This window comes from Phascolarctos cinereus, unplaced genomic scaffold, assembly GCF_003287225.1.
Source record: "Phascolarctos cinereus isolate Bilbo 61053 unplaced genomic scaffold, phaCin_HiC Scaffold_4;HRSCAF=312, whole genome shotgun sequence".
Taxonomy (NCBI): Eukaryota; Metazoa; Chordata; class Mammalia; order Diprotodontia; family Phascolarctidae; genus Phascolarctos; species Phascolarctos cinereus.
This window is the reverse complement of record NW_027555847.1, coordinates 170,824,655-170,843,022: the sequence shown is the minus strand read 5'-3', so window position 1 is coordinate 170,843,022 and position 18,368 is coordinate 170,824,655. Positions and strand designations below refer to the sequence as shown.

At 38.5% G+C, this 18,368-nt stretch overlaps 1 protein-coding gene across 4 annotated transcripts in view; it reads left to right on the top strand.

Moving 5' to 3' along the window:
• The first annotated feature begins 742 nt into the window (after positions 1-742).
• ZC3H7A (zinc finger CCCH-type containing 7A) overlaps positions 743-18,368 on the top strand; it is a 55,397-nt gene continuing 37,771 nt past the window's right edge. For 2 of the 4 annotated variants that reach the window (XR_013485982.1, XR_002321707.2), the window contains exons 1-2: positions 743-1,178; positions 15,625-15,726. Coding sequence is in view for 2 of the 4 variants with exons in the window: in XM_078152778.1 (XP_078008904.1) it covers positions 15,659-15,726 (68 nt within the window). In the remaining 2 variants the exon portion in view is untranslated. The remainder of the gene's footprint in view (positions 1,179-15,624; positions 15,727-18,368) is intronic. The other 2 variants (XM_078152778.1, XM_020972522.2) reach the window with 1 other exon arrangement.

Sequence of the window (18,368 nt, the reverse complement as noted above, 5' to 3'; positions counted from 1 at the left end):
GTGGCCCCCTATTTCCTCTAAGACAAAATATAACCTCCTTAGCCTATCGTTTAAAGCCCTGTGAGCTCTGGCTTCCCCGTACTTTCCCCATATTTATTTGATATTACGCCCTTTCATTCTCTCTACTTTCCAGCCAAACTAACCCAGTAGCTACTCGCTGGCACTTGAAAACACAGCCCCCTTTTGCACAGGCCATCCTCCAAGCCTACATTCCCGCCCTCATTCTTGCCTGTGGTATTCCTTGCCCCTGGCAAATTCAGGTCAGGTCACCTCCTACAGACTAGGAATTACTTTGTACACATATATTGCCTATCTGTGTACTCGTCTCCCTCCAGAACAATGTAAAAACTCCTTTAGGGCATAAACTATTTCTTTTTGTCTTTGTAGTCCCAGGGCCTACCAGCTCGCCCTGGACCCCGCAGATGAAGCTGGTTAGCAGATGTTCGTTCAATCAATCGAGTAATATTTAGCTTCCACTACGTGCCAAGCAGGAGGAATGAATGGCTGTTGTTACAACTGAGGAAACGGAGGCTTACATAGGTAGTATGTGTAGATGCCGAATTTGCACCCAGCTCTCTTCTGATTTGAAATCTTAACCCGTTTCCCTCTCCCCCGCCCTGGGACCTCAGGCAGCAGCGGTTTGCTCGTCTCTTAACCCCTCGTCCAGCTCTTACTTTGTGTTTCCGGTTACTTGTGTATTCGGGTCTTCTCCCCTTCTCCCCTCCCTGCGTCTGTCTTGCCCCAGTGCGAGCGCAGGCCTTAAATGCAAGCTCCGGTGGAGGTGGCTGGAGACGGGGGGAGGGAGGTGGGGAAGGACCAGGATTTCCCTACGGGCCGGGCCCGCGTCTGCCAGGCCGCCGCGCGCCCGCGTACGTGGGGCCAGAGAGCACAACATGGCGGCGGCGGCGCCTCTCCGCGGCCCAGTAGTTCCCTCGGTTCCCGTCGTCGTCCCTCCAGCCAATGAGGTGGCGTCTCGGTTGGCGGGAAGCGGCCTCCTGCCGCCAGAGGGCGTCTTGGCAGGGAAGCCAAAGGACAGGAGTCGTAATCGCCGCCGCCGCCGCCGCCGCCGTTAGGGTGGGAGCCGTGAGAGAAGACACCTAGGCGTCCTGCAGCGCTGCCTTCGAACCTTCGCCGTCTCGGTCTCCGGCTGCATCCCTGGACAGGCCCGCTCGAAAGCTGTAGGTACCACACCCCGGCTGCGGCTCTTAGGGTTAGGGGGAAGCGGAAGGGGCGGGGGCGGCCTAGACCCCTTCACAGAGACTCCTCTCTCCACCGGGACCCGCACCCCACCACGCCTTTTAGGCCGGGGCCGACGTCTCCGGTCGTCCCCTGGGCTACGATTCCAGTCCCCCCCCATGGCTACTCCCCCCCTCTCGCCGGCGCGCGCCCGCAGGGAGCCGTTAACCGCCGCCCCCTTCCCCTCTCTACCCTTCCCCCAGCCCCACTGGAGCTGGGGTGGGCGCGCGAGCGCCCTAGGAGGCGGGATCGGAGCCGGCTACCCGAGGCTTCCTTTCATATTTGTTAAATGCCTGCTTGGGCCAGGCGGGGGGTGGGGTGGGGGATTACAAAGAGACAGGCGCCTCGGGCCCTGCTCCCTAAGTAGCTTTCGATTTCAGAGAGAGAGAGAGAGAGAGAAGAGAGAGAGAGAGAGAGAGAGAGAGAGAGAGAGAGAGAGAGAGAGAGAGAGAGAGAGAGAGAGAGAGAGTGAGTGAGTGAGAGTGAGAGTGTGTGTGTGTGTGTTGCGGGGGGTGTCTTGTGCCCACATCTGTGTGTCTTCCGGGAAAAAGCGTGACCGGCTAGGTGTAAAGAAGAGGGGGCTGTGAGAAACTGGGAGGAGCGAGAAATAAAGTTTAAGTCAAGTTAACCAGCATTTGTCCAGCGTCCACTATGTGCCAGGCACTGCGCTGACGCTGAGGGGTAGAAAGAAAGGCGGAAAGCCCGGCCCCTGTCCTGCGGGAGCCCCGAGTCGGGGGGAGGGGCCACGGTGTGTAAACAGAATAGATACAGGATAAACAAGTTGGAGGTCTCCTTTTAAGCCGGTCCTGGAGGGCCTCGAGGAGGAGGAAGTAGTCCAGCTGCATCCTGAAGAAAGGGAGAGGGGACTTGTGAGCAGTGAATGAAGAGGGTTACCTACCTGCTATGGAGGATGGATTGCAAAGGGAAGGGGTCGGAGTGAGAGGGACTGGTTAGGAGGCAATTACTGAGAGACCGGTTGAGAAGGAATCGACAGTGGTTTATTAATCCCTGGCTTTGTGTCTGGTGTTGGGGGACAGTGACAGAAATGAACATTGGCTCTCAAAGTTAACGTTCTGTGGAGGTAGTGTACCAAGTGCACACAAAACAAATTGAAGGTAATTTGGGGTGGGAGAGCACTAGTACTAGGATGGGCTCCATATACATATATATAATATGCACAGATATACATAAATATATGTGTATTTGTGTATATGTAGATATGTATGCCTCTCCTGTATAGTATACACACAAAACCAACGGATTCCAAGAGGTGGAGGTGAGGTGGAATAATATAGGATTGATTTCATGAAAGTGGAAGGGAACAAGATAGATGAGAGAAATAATTGTCTGGAAGATTCAGCAGGACTTAGTAACTATCTTTTCATGTTAGGAGTGAGGGCTTACCCCAGCTTCCTCTTGCCAGGAGAACCTATTGTCCCATTTGGATGGATCCACCTCATACTTCCCCTTTCCTCTCTTCCCTCTTCAGTTTTGATTGAGAAGTCATTTGCAACAGACCAAATGTCACAAGATTATGCACTTGTCTAGCTGGAAGGGGCTTTGGGAAGTCACCATTTACCTCAGGCCCCTCCTTTTACATAGGAAGAAACAGGTCTAGAGAGGTAAAGGTGTTTGCCCTATGTCACACAAGTAGTAAATCACTGAGATGTGATTTGAATATTTCTTCTGACTCCACATTTAGTGTCTGTTTTCATTATACCATTATATTAAACACTGAAAAGCATTTAGAGCTGCACATTCACAGGGGGAGAGGTAGGAAGGAAAAAGAGTAAAGGATTAGGGGCTTGAAAACTAGAGAGTAAAAGTTGAGGTGCTGTCTGGACAAAAGTGACATTCCCCTAGATTTTGAAGCCTTTACTCTGATTTTCCCTAACTTGTGATAATCATGTTTGTTAAACTTAAGAACTTTAGGGCTTGTCCGTGCATTTTTTTTCCCATTAGCTGTGACTAATGTTGTTTCTAAAAGATACATTGTCTCTTTGGAATTTGTTTGCTAGTTACTTTGTGGCAACTTTCTGGCTTTTCATTTAGGATCCACTTTTCTAGGGCTAGTGGCTACTGCCCTTACATACTTGAGGTTTGGGTGCTCACATACCAGATTTTTTTTTTTTACATTTTATGTATTGTGAAGTCTAAAGTTTTCCTGACCTGAAGTCAGTTATAGATAATTAGTCCTGTATTTTGGAAAGGTCACTCAAGAGGAATATTGGAGTTGTTACACATGGTGAAATTACTAGATGTGGAATTGAAGATGGGGTCTAAAGAGACTTTTGTCACTTACTAGCTTTGTGACATTGAGCAAATTACTTAACCTTTCTAAGCTTCAGTTACCTTATTCATCAAATTCCTATCTGGTTTGTCATGGGGAACACATAAGTAAATATTTATAAAGAGATACGTTTAACTTAACTGTTATTATTAAAGGACAAGGCCTGCTGTGGTTAATTATGAGAATAGCTTTCTGAATAGTCAGATCAGTGGTTGGGATTGTTTTCTCACTTTACGGTGTTGTAAGTCCCTTCTCTAGTTAAAGACATTCAATTTATAGATGATTTGGATATGTGATATCCACCCCCCCTCCTTCCACTTATCCATTTCTATTTCTTTGCCAGGAAACAGGGAGAATAGATGTTAAGCCCAAATTTGTTAAATAGGTTAAAATATGCTGTGAAAATTTAAAAATAAAAGTATCAGTCCTCAATGTGTAAGACTGGACTTGAACTTGACTGTCCATTTTGGTATGTTTTATGAACCAAAACTTTTTTTTTTTGGCAGTTAGGGTTAAGTGACTTGCCCAGGGTCACACAGCTAGTAAGCAATTTTTTTTTCATATATGGATTGTTAGGACAACTTCTTTTGAATGGTTTCAGATTTCACTGAGAAAGTCTTCTGGTATTTGATGCAATCATCAAAATGTCATCTCTATAAAACCTAAGAATGGTCTGTGTCTATATCAAGGATTTAGTGGAAAGGGCAGTGGAGTTGTAGTTAACAAATCTGGATTTAAATCCTTGCCTCTACCATTCAGTGGTTGTGTGACGTTGGGCAAGTCATAACTTCTCAGGGACTCAGTTTTCTCATTGGTAAAATGAGGCATCTATCTATCCCTGCAGTTCTAACTATGATCTTAACGATGGAGTTCTTAATGCAGGGTGGTAAATGTTTTAATCTGCTGAAAAGGTCAAATTGGGTGACTTGTATACAGGTGGATTTTTTTTTTCTGTATGAAAAAAGAATAGGATATCATTTGTCTTTCTAAACTTGTCCAGTTATTTTTGAAGTCTCTCTAGAAAGAAAATTGTTTTATTATGTTTTAGTCTAGAAAAATCAAACAAGCCAGGAAGTGAGTGGTCACATTTACTTTTACTTTACTCATATTGATTGCTATAGACTTACTTCAGTTCTGAAAAGTGACTCACATTTATTCCCATAGTACCTTTTGAAATAAACAAAAAAAGCCTACAAAATGAATTTGGTTGTCAGTACAAGAAAGATGGAAAATTTTAGTGCCCTTTGTTTCCTATATGGATAAATAACTTTTTAGTTATATTTTTTAAATAGTAATTGTAATAATTCAGTAGGTGATTTTATTTTATTTATTATTTAAAAAATTATTTATTTTGATTTATCAGCAACCACTTCCATATGCTTTTGAGTTTAAAATTTTTCTCCCCCTTCCTCCCCACCACCCTCCCCAAGATGGTGCACAATTTGATATAGGCTATACATATACATTCCTATTAAACATATTTTCACATTAGTGATGTTGTAAGTAAGAATTAATACCAGTAGGAGAAACCACCAGAAAGAGGAAACAAAACCCCACAGAAGAAAAAAAATAGCAAATAGTATTCTTTGATCTACATTCAAACTCTGTAGTTCTTTCTTTGGATGTGGATAGTTGTATGTTTTGAAAGTCCTAGATGTAATTAAGCCTTACATATGTAGAGTTTTGAGAAATAAAATTGAAATCTGACTTAAGGTGGTATATAGTAACTCATCAATGATTAAAAGTCATTACATCTGTAACATTTTAAAATCTTTTTGAAAGCGTGGTATATTGGATAGAGAGAAAGCTATTTGATGTTCAAATTCCCACCTTTGAAGCTTACTGGTTGTGTGATCCTGGGCAAATCACTTAACCTTTCCTTGCCTTAAGACTTAAGTTGTAAAGAAGGTGCTGATCAGCATTGGTAGAGGGAATTTGCTTTTTCAGGGAAGTCACAGGTCTAGCCACTGTCCTATAGTGATTACAAATCACTTTTTCTGAGTAGTCTTATTCAAAAAAAAAAAGGGGGAAGGGGGGGGAAAATCACACACAGTATCTTTTAGTATCTTGAATTGTTGCAAACAAAATAAAACAGTTCTGTTTGATGTCAGTGTATTGCTACAATACCTGCTTTGTATTCTCAGTTTTTCTCTTCTAAAGGTTACTTTATGTCCGAGAAGTACTTTGCAAGTGTTACTAGAGTAAACCAGCACAAGTTGCAGAGCTTGGTGCTGCTACTTTTGAATTTTTTTGCATTTTCTTAACACTTTTTATTTTTAAAATATGAAACTTGAGGCTCGAGCATAGAAAAAATATTTATAGAACAAGTAAAACTTATATTAAGCTTTTTTTTTTAACTTGGTGCTCATGAATACATTTTTTTGGACAAGTGGTAGTCTATGTTTATTTGCTGCCCAAAATCACTACACTGAAGCAGTTCTGGATTACCTTTTAAAGTGAGACTTTTATATAAGTTGGTTATGAGATCATTTTGGTGTTTCTTAATTAAACTTCCCTGGATGCCAGAGGGAGACAGGTTTTTATATTGACTCTTGCTAGGCAGATTGTGTAGTGGAAAGATCACTGATTTGGAGCCAGATGATCTATATTCAAATTTTTAACTCTACCACAATACCTGTATGACCTTGGGCAAGTCACTTAATTTCTCTGGGCCTCAGTTTCTTCATCTGTGAAATGAGAGGTCTAAGTTTACATGATCTTTTAGGTCCTTTCTGTCTTTTTAATCTGTAATGCTATTGTGTATAGAGAATGATATTTGTTGTGGGGTAATGTCCCCATTCTTTAGTCTACAATTTAGCACCTGCTTACGTTTTCAGCTGTCACTTCCCTAGCTAAATTTTACATACAGCCAAATTTGTCTATCTACTCTTTCTTGATGTATTTTACTCTATATTTCCACCTTTGTTTCTTCCTCCAACAGCTTTCTTTAGTTTATTGAAATTGGATATCTTTCGAGGCTTAGCTCAGATGTCACCTTGTTGAAGCCATTCCTGATCAGCCCAAGCCAGAAATGATGTTATTGTTTGAAACACTTAAATTATTGCTATTTCATTTAGGTGACTCTATTTTACATTTGTTTGCTCCTATTAGGGATAGATGAGATTCATTATTGCAAGACTTTAGTGTCTTCCCATTGTTCTCTGACTCAAGTACAAACTTATAATTGTTGCTTTCATACTGTGTCCTACTATCTGATCTCAATACCTGTTATTTTGTTTACACCATCATTAGTTAACCTCATTGTGGTGGTGGTGGTGGGGTGTCTGGCCTTAATTCTTAGGTTTCTTAGCTTTTGCACAAACTATTCCATGAATAAAATATTCTGCCCTTTGCTCTTCCTTCAACTCACAAGAAATTTTTTCTGATCACCCCTGCCATGCCTGTACTGCTACTACTACTATTGCTACTACTACTACTATTACTACTGCTCCCCTCCTCATCCCCCCTTCACAATTGTCCTCCCCAAATCCTGTAAGTACTGTACTAATAAATTGCAGACTTTGAGCTGCATTGAACCTCTACAGTCATTTAATCAAATTCCCCTTATTTTAAAAATGGGGAAAAAAACCGCTCCAAAACAAAACCTAACAAGGAGACATGGGAGATAGATATGTGAAGTGAAGCAAAGCGAAGTAAGCAGAACCAGGAAAGCAATATACGTGACTCCAGTAATGTAAATGGAAAGAACAACAAAAATTCAAACACTCCAACTGAACTCTGTTAGTGTAATGACAAAACTTGACACTGAAAAAAAGGTGTGAATACGTCCCTCCCTGCTTCTTTGCAAAGTTGAAGGACTGCAGGTTGCACACAGTGTACATATACTGTTGGACTCGATTGATATTAGTTTTGCTATTTTTTTCTTTCTATTCCTGGTCATAAGGGATACTTTTGGTGGAGAGGATATATTGGGAAATGAAGGTGTTGTGAAAGCAAGATTTCAGTTTTTTAAATGAAGAAAAAGGTCTGCAGAGGTGACTTGTTTAAACTCACACAGGGAGTCAGAGCTGGAATTTGAACCAGAGTATCTTGACTCTAATGCAGTACTCATTCCTTTCTACTTTATTTCTTTGTTTGTTTATAGTCACTTGTAAAGGATTTATTTTTGTTTCTTTTAATATGTGTTTCCAGTACCTATCACATTTTTTGTATCTGGTGTGGGCTCATTAAATACTTACATGACTGAAGTAAAAAGTACTAATGCTGTAAAAAGAACAGAAAACCATAATATAAAAATTCCCTGGATAATTTAATAATTGGTTTTAAATATAAATGATTCAAGTGGCCTTAATCAGCTACAACCAGTAATGGCTATAGGAGGTTGGAATTTTCAAAGATGCTTTTTTCTTTTAAAGAAAAATTATTGCTTAGATCCCATTAATTCTTCCTCTAATTTCTTCTTCACTCAACTGAGTTATGATTCTTTCCCCCTAATGAAGTGTTTGGACTGTTTACGAGAGGTAAAATATCCAGATTTGGTTGAACATTTTCTGTGAAAATCCATTGGCTTGTTATTTAATAATGGTCTATTTTGTGGGGGCCCTTTTTTAGGCTTCAGGTTGCTTTGGCAGGGAACTTGAGGTCTTAGTGTTGGGATGATGGTTTATGATTGAAGGGGATGCAGAGTTATTTTTAATTGGCCCTTCTCCCAAATGTTGGGCCTTGACCACCACTGTTACCTCCTTAGGATGTTGCCTCTCTGCCCCAATGAAGTTAGTTCCTAAATAAATAATATTTATTGATAATTGTTTTATACAACACACACTCCTGACTCAAATGAGTGCCTTCATAAAGTGCTTTCTTTGAGAAAATGGATGGATGATTATAAACTGACAGGAGGGATATATCCTTTAACTTTGGCAATCAGAATTAATATTGATTATGTATTTGATCAACATTTTGTTGCCTTTTCACATTGACTTTGTGTGAAGGCTGTGGAACATCTTTCTTTCTCTACCCTGCAAAAACCTGTTCCTTTTTCTTGCCTCTCCTGTACAACTTATTGGTTGCTGACTTTTAAATGTTTCTCTTGGTTTCTGTTTCTTTCCCCCCATTGTTGCATCACGTATGTTGTTTATTTAGCTCTGCTTTCTTCTCCTTGTGTTACTTCATATGAACCTTCCCACACTTCTCTGAATTTATTAGTCTGTTCTTCAAATTTGATACTAATCTAATACATTGATTTAGTATAATTGGTGTCCTATTTATTTAAAGATATTTATGTAAATTTATTTCTACATCATTAAGTCATTTTAGGTCAATTCAACAGATGTTTATTAAGTACCTACTTTGTACAGAACTATGGGACTAGGGAGGGGATTAGGAGATACAAAGATTAAATGGAACAAAATCCCTGCCAAGTAGCTCATAATCAAGAAAGGGGATATTTATATCATAATTAAGTGCTATATTTTCCTTTAGATAGACTGCATCCCTGAAATGAGATCCCTTTGAAAGAAGAAAAATACATAGATAAAAATGAAAGAATAACATTATAGGTTACACTCTGGTTTTATATGAACTGAATTTTAGGGAAAAGTTCAGTTTGTATTCAGACCAATACAATAAACTTATTTAACCCAGAATGTACCTTAAGTAAAGGATTCTGTGATATTATTAGAAAACACTGTAGTATCTTTGTATATGGCCATGACATAATAGGAAAAGGTATTCTAGAGCTCCACCATAGGATGACAGGATCATACTTTCGTGACTCTTTCCATAGGAATTACCTTTCCCACCTTCAAGACAATGGGAATGCAGACTCCCTCTGTTCTGTTTCCACTGGACTATGATACCTTCGTGTTTCTCTGAATTCCTCATATTTGTAATCTCTTATAGAATAACTATTCCATTATATCCCTGTATCAAAATTTATTTATCTGTCCCCCAATCAATAATTACCTACTTTCCCTCCCCCTTTTTTTTAAAAACTACCACAACAATATTGCTGTAAATATTTTTGTACTCATTGGCGTATTTTCAGTAGTGAAATCTCTGTCAGAAATGATGGGATTTTAGTCAAGTTAAGTCAGTAAGCATTTATTAAATGTTTTCTGTAAGATAGGCACTATTCTAAGCACTGGGAATACAAATACAGTCTAAAAGACAATCTTTTCCCTCAAGGGGCTTACATTATAATGAGGAAGATAACACATAAAAGAAAGTTGAAAAGGTGAGAGGGAAGGTACTGGGGCAGGAACATGGTAGATTAAAGTCTGGATATTCAAGAGTGAAACTGTTTGAAAAATGAAGGTATGAACATTATGGCATAGGCACTTAATTCTTTTATAATGGTGGTTTCACCTGGGAAGAGCTATATGAATTGAGGCAGAGTGAAGTGAGCAGATCATTGTACACAGTAACCTCAATATTTTAACTATCAGCAGCTGTGAATGTGAAAGATTTGGTTGCTCTGATTAATACACTGATCCATGACAATTCTAAAGAACTTATGATGAAAAATGCTGTCCACTTCCAGAGAGAGAACTGATGAATTCTGAGTGCAAATTGAAGTACAATTATCCCTTTCACAATATGACATGTGAAAGCTAGCAGACAACATGGAAAAAGTTTAGAAATTCAGAAATTCATAAAATAAATGTATAGTATTGTATAATGTCAACCCAAATTTTACAATAAGGTACCATAAATACCCTATAAAAGAAGAAGAAAAAATTAAGGCTTCTGGCATGGAGGGCCAAAACATTTTACTTGGATTTTCCGGATAGGGGTGTGTATGCCATGCTCCTAACCTTGATGTGGAAGGGATAACTGCATAATACTTTCATTTTTTTCTTTCTTTTCTTTCTTTTTTTCTTCCCTTCTTTCTTTTTCAACAGAGCTATTGTGGAAGAATGTTTTGAATGATTTCACATGTATAATTGAAATCATATCGTTTGCCTTCTCAAAAAGTAAGGGAGGAGGAAAGAACTTGGAACTCAAAATTTTTTAAAAAGTGCTAAAAATAAATAATATGTTGGGGAAAATCCTGTTCTCAAGAGGAACTGTCCAGTTAGAGAAAAGGACTACAGGAGCAGAGGGATCTTTTCAGGATGCTGGGACATGGTTGTAAAAAACATGATTCCAGATTGTTTTCCGGAATCATTGGAATCATAGCTCAACGTGTTTGTCTCCCACAACCTTTCCAACATTGACCATTTTCATTTTTGTCACCTTTGCTGATTTACTAGATGTGAGATGAAATGAGTTATTTTAATTTGTATTCATCTTGCCATGATTTGAAATAATCTTTCCATATGAGCATTAGCAGTTGGCAATTCATCTTCTGAGAACTATTTGTTTATATGCTTTGACCACTTACCTGTTTGGAACTGACTTTTGCTCACATATTTAATTCTCTGTGTAAATTGACTACTATATATCCTTTATCAGACATATGATGCAGTTTTTTGACAGCTCCTGTGATGGATATTTCTTTGTATCTTCAGGGCCTACTATAATGCCTTGTAAATCATTGGTACTTAATAAGTAAAATTTAGTTCTCTGTAAAGCAGCTCTTTTAATAAGCCTTTTAGTTTTAGCTTCAACACACCATTTCTGTTGTGTACCAGGAATTGCCATAGCTCCTACTTTGAAAACCACTTGTATAGAGGACTGAGAAAGACTGTATGAACACTTGGCAGGAGGCTTTTAAAATGATCCATGCCAGTGGTCCTGATTGTCCCTAATACTGTGGTAGTGGGAATTGTTTTGAAGGATATTATAGAGTTTGAAACAATAGGACTTGATAAAGGGATATCAAGGGTGAGAGAGAAGTAAAAGTCAGGGGTAAAACCAAAGTTTCAAATATAAGGATCTGACAGAAATTATGAAATTGGAAGGAATAGTAAGTTTTGGGGAAGAGGTATTAAATTTCAATGGAAACATGTTGAGTTTGAGCTTTAAGTGGGGTGTGCAGGTAAGCCCTGTAGCCAATTTGTGGTATTTTAGCAGCCTTGGAGAACAGTTCATTTGATCGAAAGGCAAGGACCTTATCTCATTGGTGCCATAAATGGTCAAATCCTTTTCTTTCTTAACTTCAGTCAATCAACAAACATTTATCAAGTACCTACTATATGCCAGGTGCTGGGTATACAAGACAAAAATGAAGCACTTCTTGTTCTTAGGAAGCTTACAATCTAGTGAAGTGAGACAACACATAAAAATATAGGTATATTTGCAAAACAGATACTAGATAATAGGGGTGGGGGAGGCACTAGCATCTGGGATCAGGAAAGACTTCAAATAAAAGGTGGCACTTGGGCTGAGTCTTGAAGGGAACTAGGGATTCTGAGAAATGGAAATGAAAGGAATGCGTTTCAGACATGAGGATAACCAGTACAAAGGCAAGAAGATAAGAAATTTAGCACCATGTGTAAGGAGCCATAAAAGGGCAAGTTTTGCTAGACCATACTTTGTATGAAGGCTAGTATTATGTAATAAGTTTGAAAAGCAGGATGGGTACAGGTTGTGAATACTAAACCAAGAAGTTTATGTTAGATCTTACAGATAATGGGGAGCCTTGGAGTTTATCAAATAGGGGAATGAAATGGCCAGACTTATGCTTTAGGTAAATCACTTTGGCAGGTGTATGGAGTATAGATTAGAGTGGGAAGAGACTCAAAGGAAGGAGACCACTTAGAAACCAGGCAAGAGATGAATAGGTTCTGAAATAGGGTAGTGATTATGTAAGTAGAAAGGATAGAGGAAAGGGAAAAGATGGGAGAGATATTGTGGAGGTAGTAATTACAGGATTTGGTACCTTATTGGATACATATGGTCTGTGAGAGTGAGTGGTTGAGGATAACGCTAAAGTTGTGAATCTGGGTAACTGGAAGAATGGTCATGCCCTTGACTGAAGTAGGGAAATTTGGGAGTGGGGTGGGGTTAGGAGAAAAGATAATGAATTATATTTTGGCTATATTGAATTTGAGATGCCTATGGAAGACTAGGTCAAGATGTACAACAGGAAGTTTGTAATGCATACTTAGAGCTCAGGAAAGAGATGTATCATGGGTATATAGATCTGGGAATCATATTCATAAAGATAACCCCATATGAGCTGATGAGGTTACCAAGTGATAAGAGCATATAGACAAAAGAATAGATTCTAGGACAGAGTCTTAGGATATACCCACAGTTAGAGGCTGTGATATGAATAATGATCCAGCAAAGAAGACTGAGAATAAGTCAGATAGTTAGGAAGAGAGCAAAGGGAGAACAGTATTATGAAACCTAAAGTGGTGAAAATACCTAGGAGAATGGAGTGGTCACCAGTGTCATGTTACAGGGAGGTAAAAAAAGGATGAGGATTGTGAAAAAGCCATTGATTTGGCAATGAAGAGATCGTTGGTAACTTTGGAGAGAGCAAGTAAGGGGACTAGAAGTCAGAAAAGGTTTGAAATGAGAGGAGAGGAAACTGTATAAATACAGAATAAATGCAAAATAAATACAAGGTAGTTCAGACAGGGAGAGCATTAGTAGTTTTGTGGGTGTAACTGGTGATAGGTGGGGGGAAGGAGGAACATCTTTATGTAGAAGGTAATACTTCAAGTCTTGAGGTTGTAAGAGATTCTTTGAGATGGAAGTGAAGAGAGAGTATGTTCTGGGCTTGGGGCATAGCTAGTACAAAGTTATAAAAATAGACAATGGAGTGCCATAAGTAAGAAAGAGAAGGTCAGATTGCCTCAATTGTAGAGTACAGGAAGGGGAGTAATATATAATGAGGTTGGAAAGATAAATTGGAACAAGGTTGTGAAGGTCTTTAAAAGCTGAATAGAGAAGTTTATATTTTATCCAAATAATAGGGAACCACTAGAGGTTTATTTAGTAGGGGCAGGATGTGATCAGACCTGCAATAAGAAAATATTGATGTTTTATTGAAGTTTTATTAAACTTTTTTTCTTTAAAAAAAACCACTTTGTTACAAGGAATGGCTTGATGGATAGGCAAGGGGAAAGGATTTATTTAGAAATGAAGGTGATGCCCCAATTGATAAATGGTCAAAAGATACAAACAGGCAGTTCTCAGATAAAGAAATTAAAGCTACCCGTAGTCATGAAAAAATGCTCTAAATCACTATTGATTAGAGAAATGCAAATCAAAACAACTCTGAGGTACCGTATCACATCTATCAGATTGGCCAGGATGACAGAACAGGAAAATGATAAATGTTGGAGAACATGTGGGAAAATTAGAGCACTCATGCTTTGTTGGTGGAGTTGTGAAATGATCCAACCATTTTAGAGAGCAATTTGGAATTATGCCCAAAGGGCTATAAAAATGTGCATACCCTTTAACCCAGCAATAGCACTTCTAGGGCCGTATCCCAAAGAGATCATAAAAATGGGAAAAAGACCCACATGTACAAAAATATTTATAGCAGCTCTTTTTGTGGTGGCCAAGAATTGGAAATTGAGGGGATGCCCATCAATTGGGGAGTTGCTGAACAAGTTGTGGTATGTGAATGTAATGGAACACTATTGTGCTATAAGAAATGATGAGCAGGCAGACTTCAGAAAAACCTGGAAAGACTTGTGTGGACTAATGCTGAGTGAAGTGAGTAGAACCAGGAGAATGTTGTACACAGTAACAACCACGTTGTGCAGTGACTGACTTTGATAGACTTAGCCCTTCTCAGTAATACAGGGATCTAAGACATCTCTAGAAGTCTCATGATAGGAAATGCTATCCACATCCAAAGAAAGAACTATAGAGTTTGAATACAGATGGAAGCATACTATTTGCCATTTTTTCTTCTGTTTTGTTTTGTTTCCTCTTTCTTGTGGTTCCTCCTTTTGGTTCTAATTCTTCCTTACAACATGACTAATGTGAAAATATGTTTAATAGAAATGTATATGTAAAGCCTATATCAGATTGTGCTCCATCTTGGGGAGGGAGGGGGGAAGGGAAGGGGAGAAAAATTTTAAGCTCAAAATCTTATGGAAGTGATTGTTGATATGTCAAAATAAATTAATAAAAAATTAAAAAATGAAGATGATGTAAATAAAAAAGGAAGCAGTAAAATAGTATTTTAAAAAGGCGATAATAATGATGCATTTTCTTTTCTTAAAATTAAATTTATTTTTAGTTTTGAACATTCACTTTTTTTTTTTTGGTGAGGCAGTTGGGGTTAAATGACTTGCCCAGAGTCACACAGCTAGTGAGTGTTAGGTATCTGAGGCTGGATTTGAACTCAGGTCCTCCTGACTACAAGGCCAGTGCTCTATCTACTGAGCCACCTAGCTGCCCCCTGAACATTCACTTTTATGAGATTTTGACTTCTAAATTTTTCCTGTCCCTCCTCTCTTCTCCTCTCTCCCCAAAACAGCATGCAATCTGATGTAGGTTATACATGTACAGTCATATTAAACATATTTTCACATTAGTCATGTTGTGAAAGAAGAATCAGAACAAGAGAAAAACCACGAGAAAGAAAAAACAAAAACAAAAAAAGAGAAAAGACCATGCTTTAATCTGCATTCACACTCCATACTTCTTTCTCTGGATGTGGATAGCATTTTCCATCATGAGTCTTTTGGAACTGTCTTAAATCATTACATTGCTGAGAAGATCTAAGTCTATCAAAGTTGGTCATCATACAGTGTTGCTGTTACTGTGTTCAATTTTCTCCTGGTTCTGCAGCATCAGTTCAAGTCTTTGTAGATTTTTCTGAAGTCTGCCTGCTCAATCATTTCTTATGGAACAATAGTATTCCATTACATTCATATGATACAACATGTTCAGCCATTCTCCAATTGATGGGCATCCCCTCAATTTCCAATTCTTTGCCACTACAAAAAGAGCTGCTATAAATATCTTTGTATGAGTGGGTCCTTTCCCTTTTTTATGATCTCTTTGAGATACAGATCTAGAAGTGCTATTGCTGGGTCAAAGGTATGCACATTTTTATAGTCCTTTGGGCATAGTTCCAAGTGGCTCTCCAAAATGGTTGGATAATTTCACAACTCCAGATGTATTGGTTTTAATACTTTATCCCATAATCTTTTAATTTGACTCTGGATAATTACATTAATGATGACCTATGTGATTATATGTATTCATTTTCATTTCAGAGGGTGAGTCTAGAAATTGGATGTGCAGGATAACATGTCCAGTGTTTCTGAAGACAGAAGAAACAGACAACAGGATATTAAAAAAGGATTGCAGTTTATACAGTAAGATCTTAAGCCTTAACATTATTTTGAAAGGCAACGTATGATACATATAAATTATAATGCTTCTCATAACATACATTTGTATTTCTTCATAAGAAGTAAATGTAAATCTGGGTTTCTTCTGTGATTTCATAATAAAAATGTTCAGTGACTGACACTTGTCTTATAATTTTCTTTTCTTTTTCATTTCTTACTATCATAGGAAATCATAGGATTTAGAGGACCTTAAAGATCAATCATCATTTAATCCCATTATTTTACAAATGAGGAAACTCATTTGTAAACCCAGAGAGCATTAATTGGCTTCCCTAAGGTTACACAGGTAGTAAGTAGCAGAAGCAAGATTTGAACTCAGTTCCTCAGTACATTTTTCTTTATATTTTATCATCACCCTTTTAAACTTCAGTTTCCATATTTATGAACCTCCTAACACTTCAGACTTATGGTTCCTTGATTTCAATTCTAGTTATATTCTTTCTTTGCTCTACTTGAGTGAGAACCACTAGGAAAGCTTCATTTTAGACCTTATTTGTTATCCCTTTGTTTTCCATCCCCTCAAAGATTTTGAATGCTGAAATTCACTACTCTTGTTATAGTCTTCTGATCTACCCTATCTATGTTTTGACTGCTACTGAGCCTGCTTATCATCTTTATCATGATCACTAAATGTTTAACTTTTCTCTGTTCTTCTAGATCAATCATCACCCCTGTTCTGGTTTTACTAAGTTGATTCAGTTGTCAGACTTTTCAAAAGATAAAAGTTGCTTCAATTCATGAATCCTTTAGTGCTTTACCATATCCTTGCTGCTAATTCTTACATCTGGGTAGCCTTCACCATCAACCTTGTCTACTCCTGCTACCAGACCAATGATACTTCTGGAGAAAGTTACAAGACTATAGTCTCTGGGCTAATTGCAGATTCCTGTTTTCCAACTTAAGTGGGTCCTTCATTGCATGTCAGAGTAGTCTTTTTAACTCCCCATTTATTGCATTCTCCAGGACTGTTCCAAACCCTTTTCTGTCTCATCAAACCCTTAACTCCACCCCTGGTAATCTTCCTGCCTTTCTGACATCTCTCTTTTGCTGTGTTACTGTTTCTTCTCCATCCCCTAAGTGGAGGCATTCTCCAAAACTCTGTCCTTGACATTTTCTTCTCTCTGTTCTTCCTGAAGCTTTGGCAATTTCATCTCTTTTGAAAGCATCAGCGATTGGTCCTATGAAAGTGACTCAGTTCTGTATAGAGCTCCACCTCTTTCCTGATTTCAAACTGTTCCATGGCCCTCTCTAAATTGAGCACATCTTTTTCTCATGGCTTCTTTCATCCTTACTTCACTGTTTCTGCTAATGGCACTGCCATTCTCCCAGGTACCCAACTTCAGAACTTTGAAGTTATTTTGATTCCTCCCTCACTGTTACACTCTGTATCTAACCAGTTGCCAAACCTGTTAAGCCTTTGATGATATCATTTTTATCCATCTCTTGCTGGTTTCATTCTTGCTGTTAGTATCTTAATTTAGGCACTTATTACTTTTATAGTCTCTGACGGGTTTCCTTGCTCTAGTCTCCCTTCTTCAGTCCTTCTTAAATTCTACTACCAGAGTAATTTTTCAGATAGCCAACTCTGATCATGTTGTCGTCTGTCTGAAATAATTCAGTGGCTCCTCTAGCACTGTTTCATAGATTTGTAGAATCTTAGCATTAGAAAGGATATTAGATATCTTTAGGTCCATCTTTTATCCATGATATGAATCCTTTTAACAACATCCCTTATAAATGAGCATCCAGCCTTGGTTGAGTCACTTTCATTGGTGAAAAACTATTATCTCACAAGGGAAAGAGGGAAGAGAATAAGCATTTATACAGCACCTACTATGTGCCAGGCACTGTACTAAGCGGTTTTTTGCCCTTTTTTTGCAAATATTATCTCATTATTTCAGAAGGTACTCTATTCCACTTTTGAACAGCTCTGATTGTTGGGAAGTTCTATTTTTGTGCTAAAATTTGCCTTCCTGTAACTTCTGTTCATTGATCCTAGTTCTGTCCTCCAGAACCACATGTTTAAATATCTCATTTGTAAATGTTTCAAAAATATCTCATTTGATTCCCACAACAGTTTTGGGAGCTAAGTGCTATTATCCCCATTTTACAATAGAGGATACTGAGGCAAACAGAAGTAAAATGTCTAGTAAGTATCTGAGGCTGGATTGACCAAGTGTCTGGAACTCAGTCAGGTCTTCCTGACTCTAGGCTCACTGCTCTATCCACTGAACCACCTAGTGTTTTCAGAAGTAAATGCCTTTGCAATAAGTCCTAACTACTTAGTCTGGGATTAAAGGCTCTCCATGTTCTGATTCTACCTTATATTTCCAGACATATTTTACATTATGCTATTCTCTAGGTAAAATGGATGGTTCAGCTGTTGCCTGAATTTGCCTTATCCTCTCCTACCTCTATATGATTCTTACATTGTCTGTCCTCTAATATTCTAATTGATGTTATATTTTTATTTGTGTGTATGAAACCTACCCATCTAGATTGTAAATTACTTGAGGGCAAAAAATGTATCTCTATATCTTATCAAAATATCTTGGATGTGGTAGATGCTTAATGTGTTCTTGAGTTGGGTGTTTGTCCACTTATAA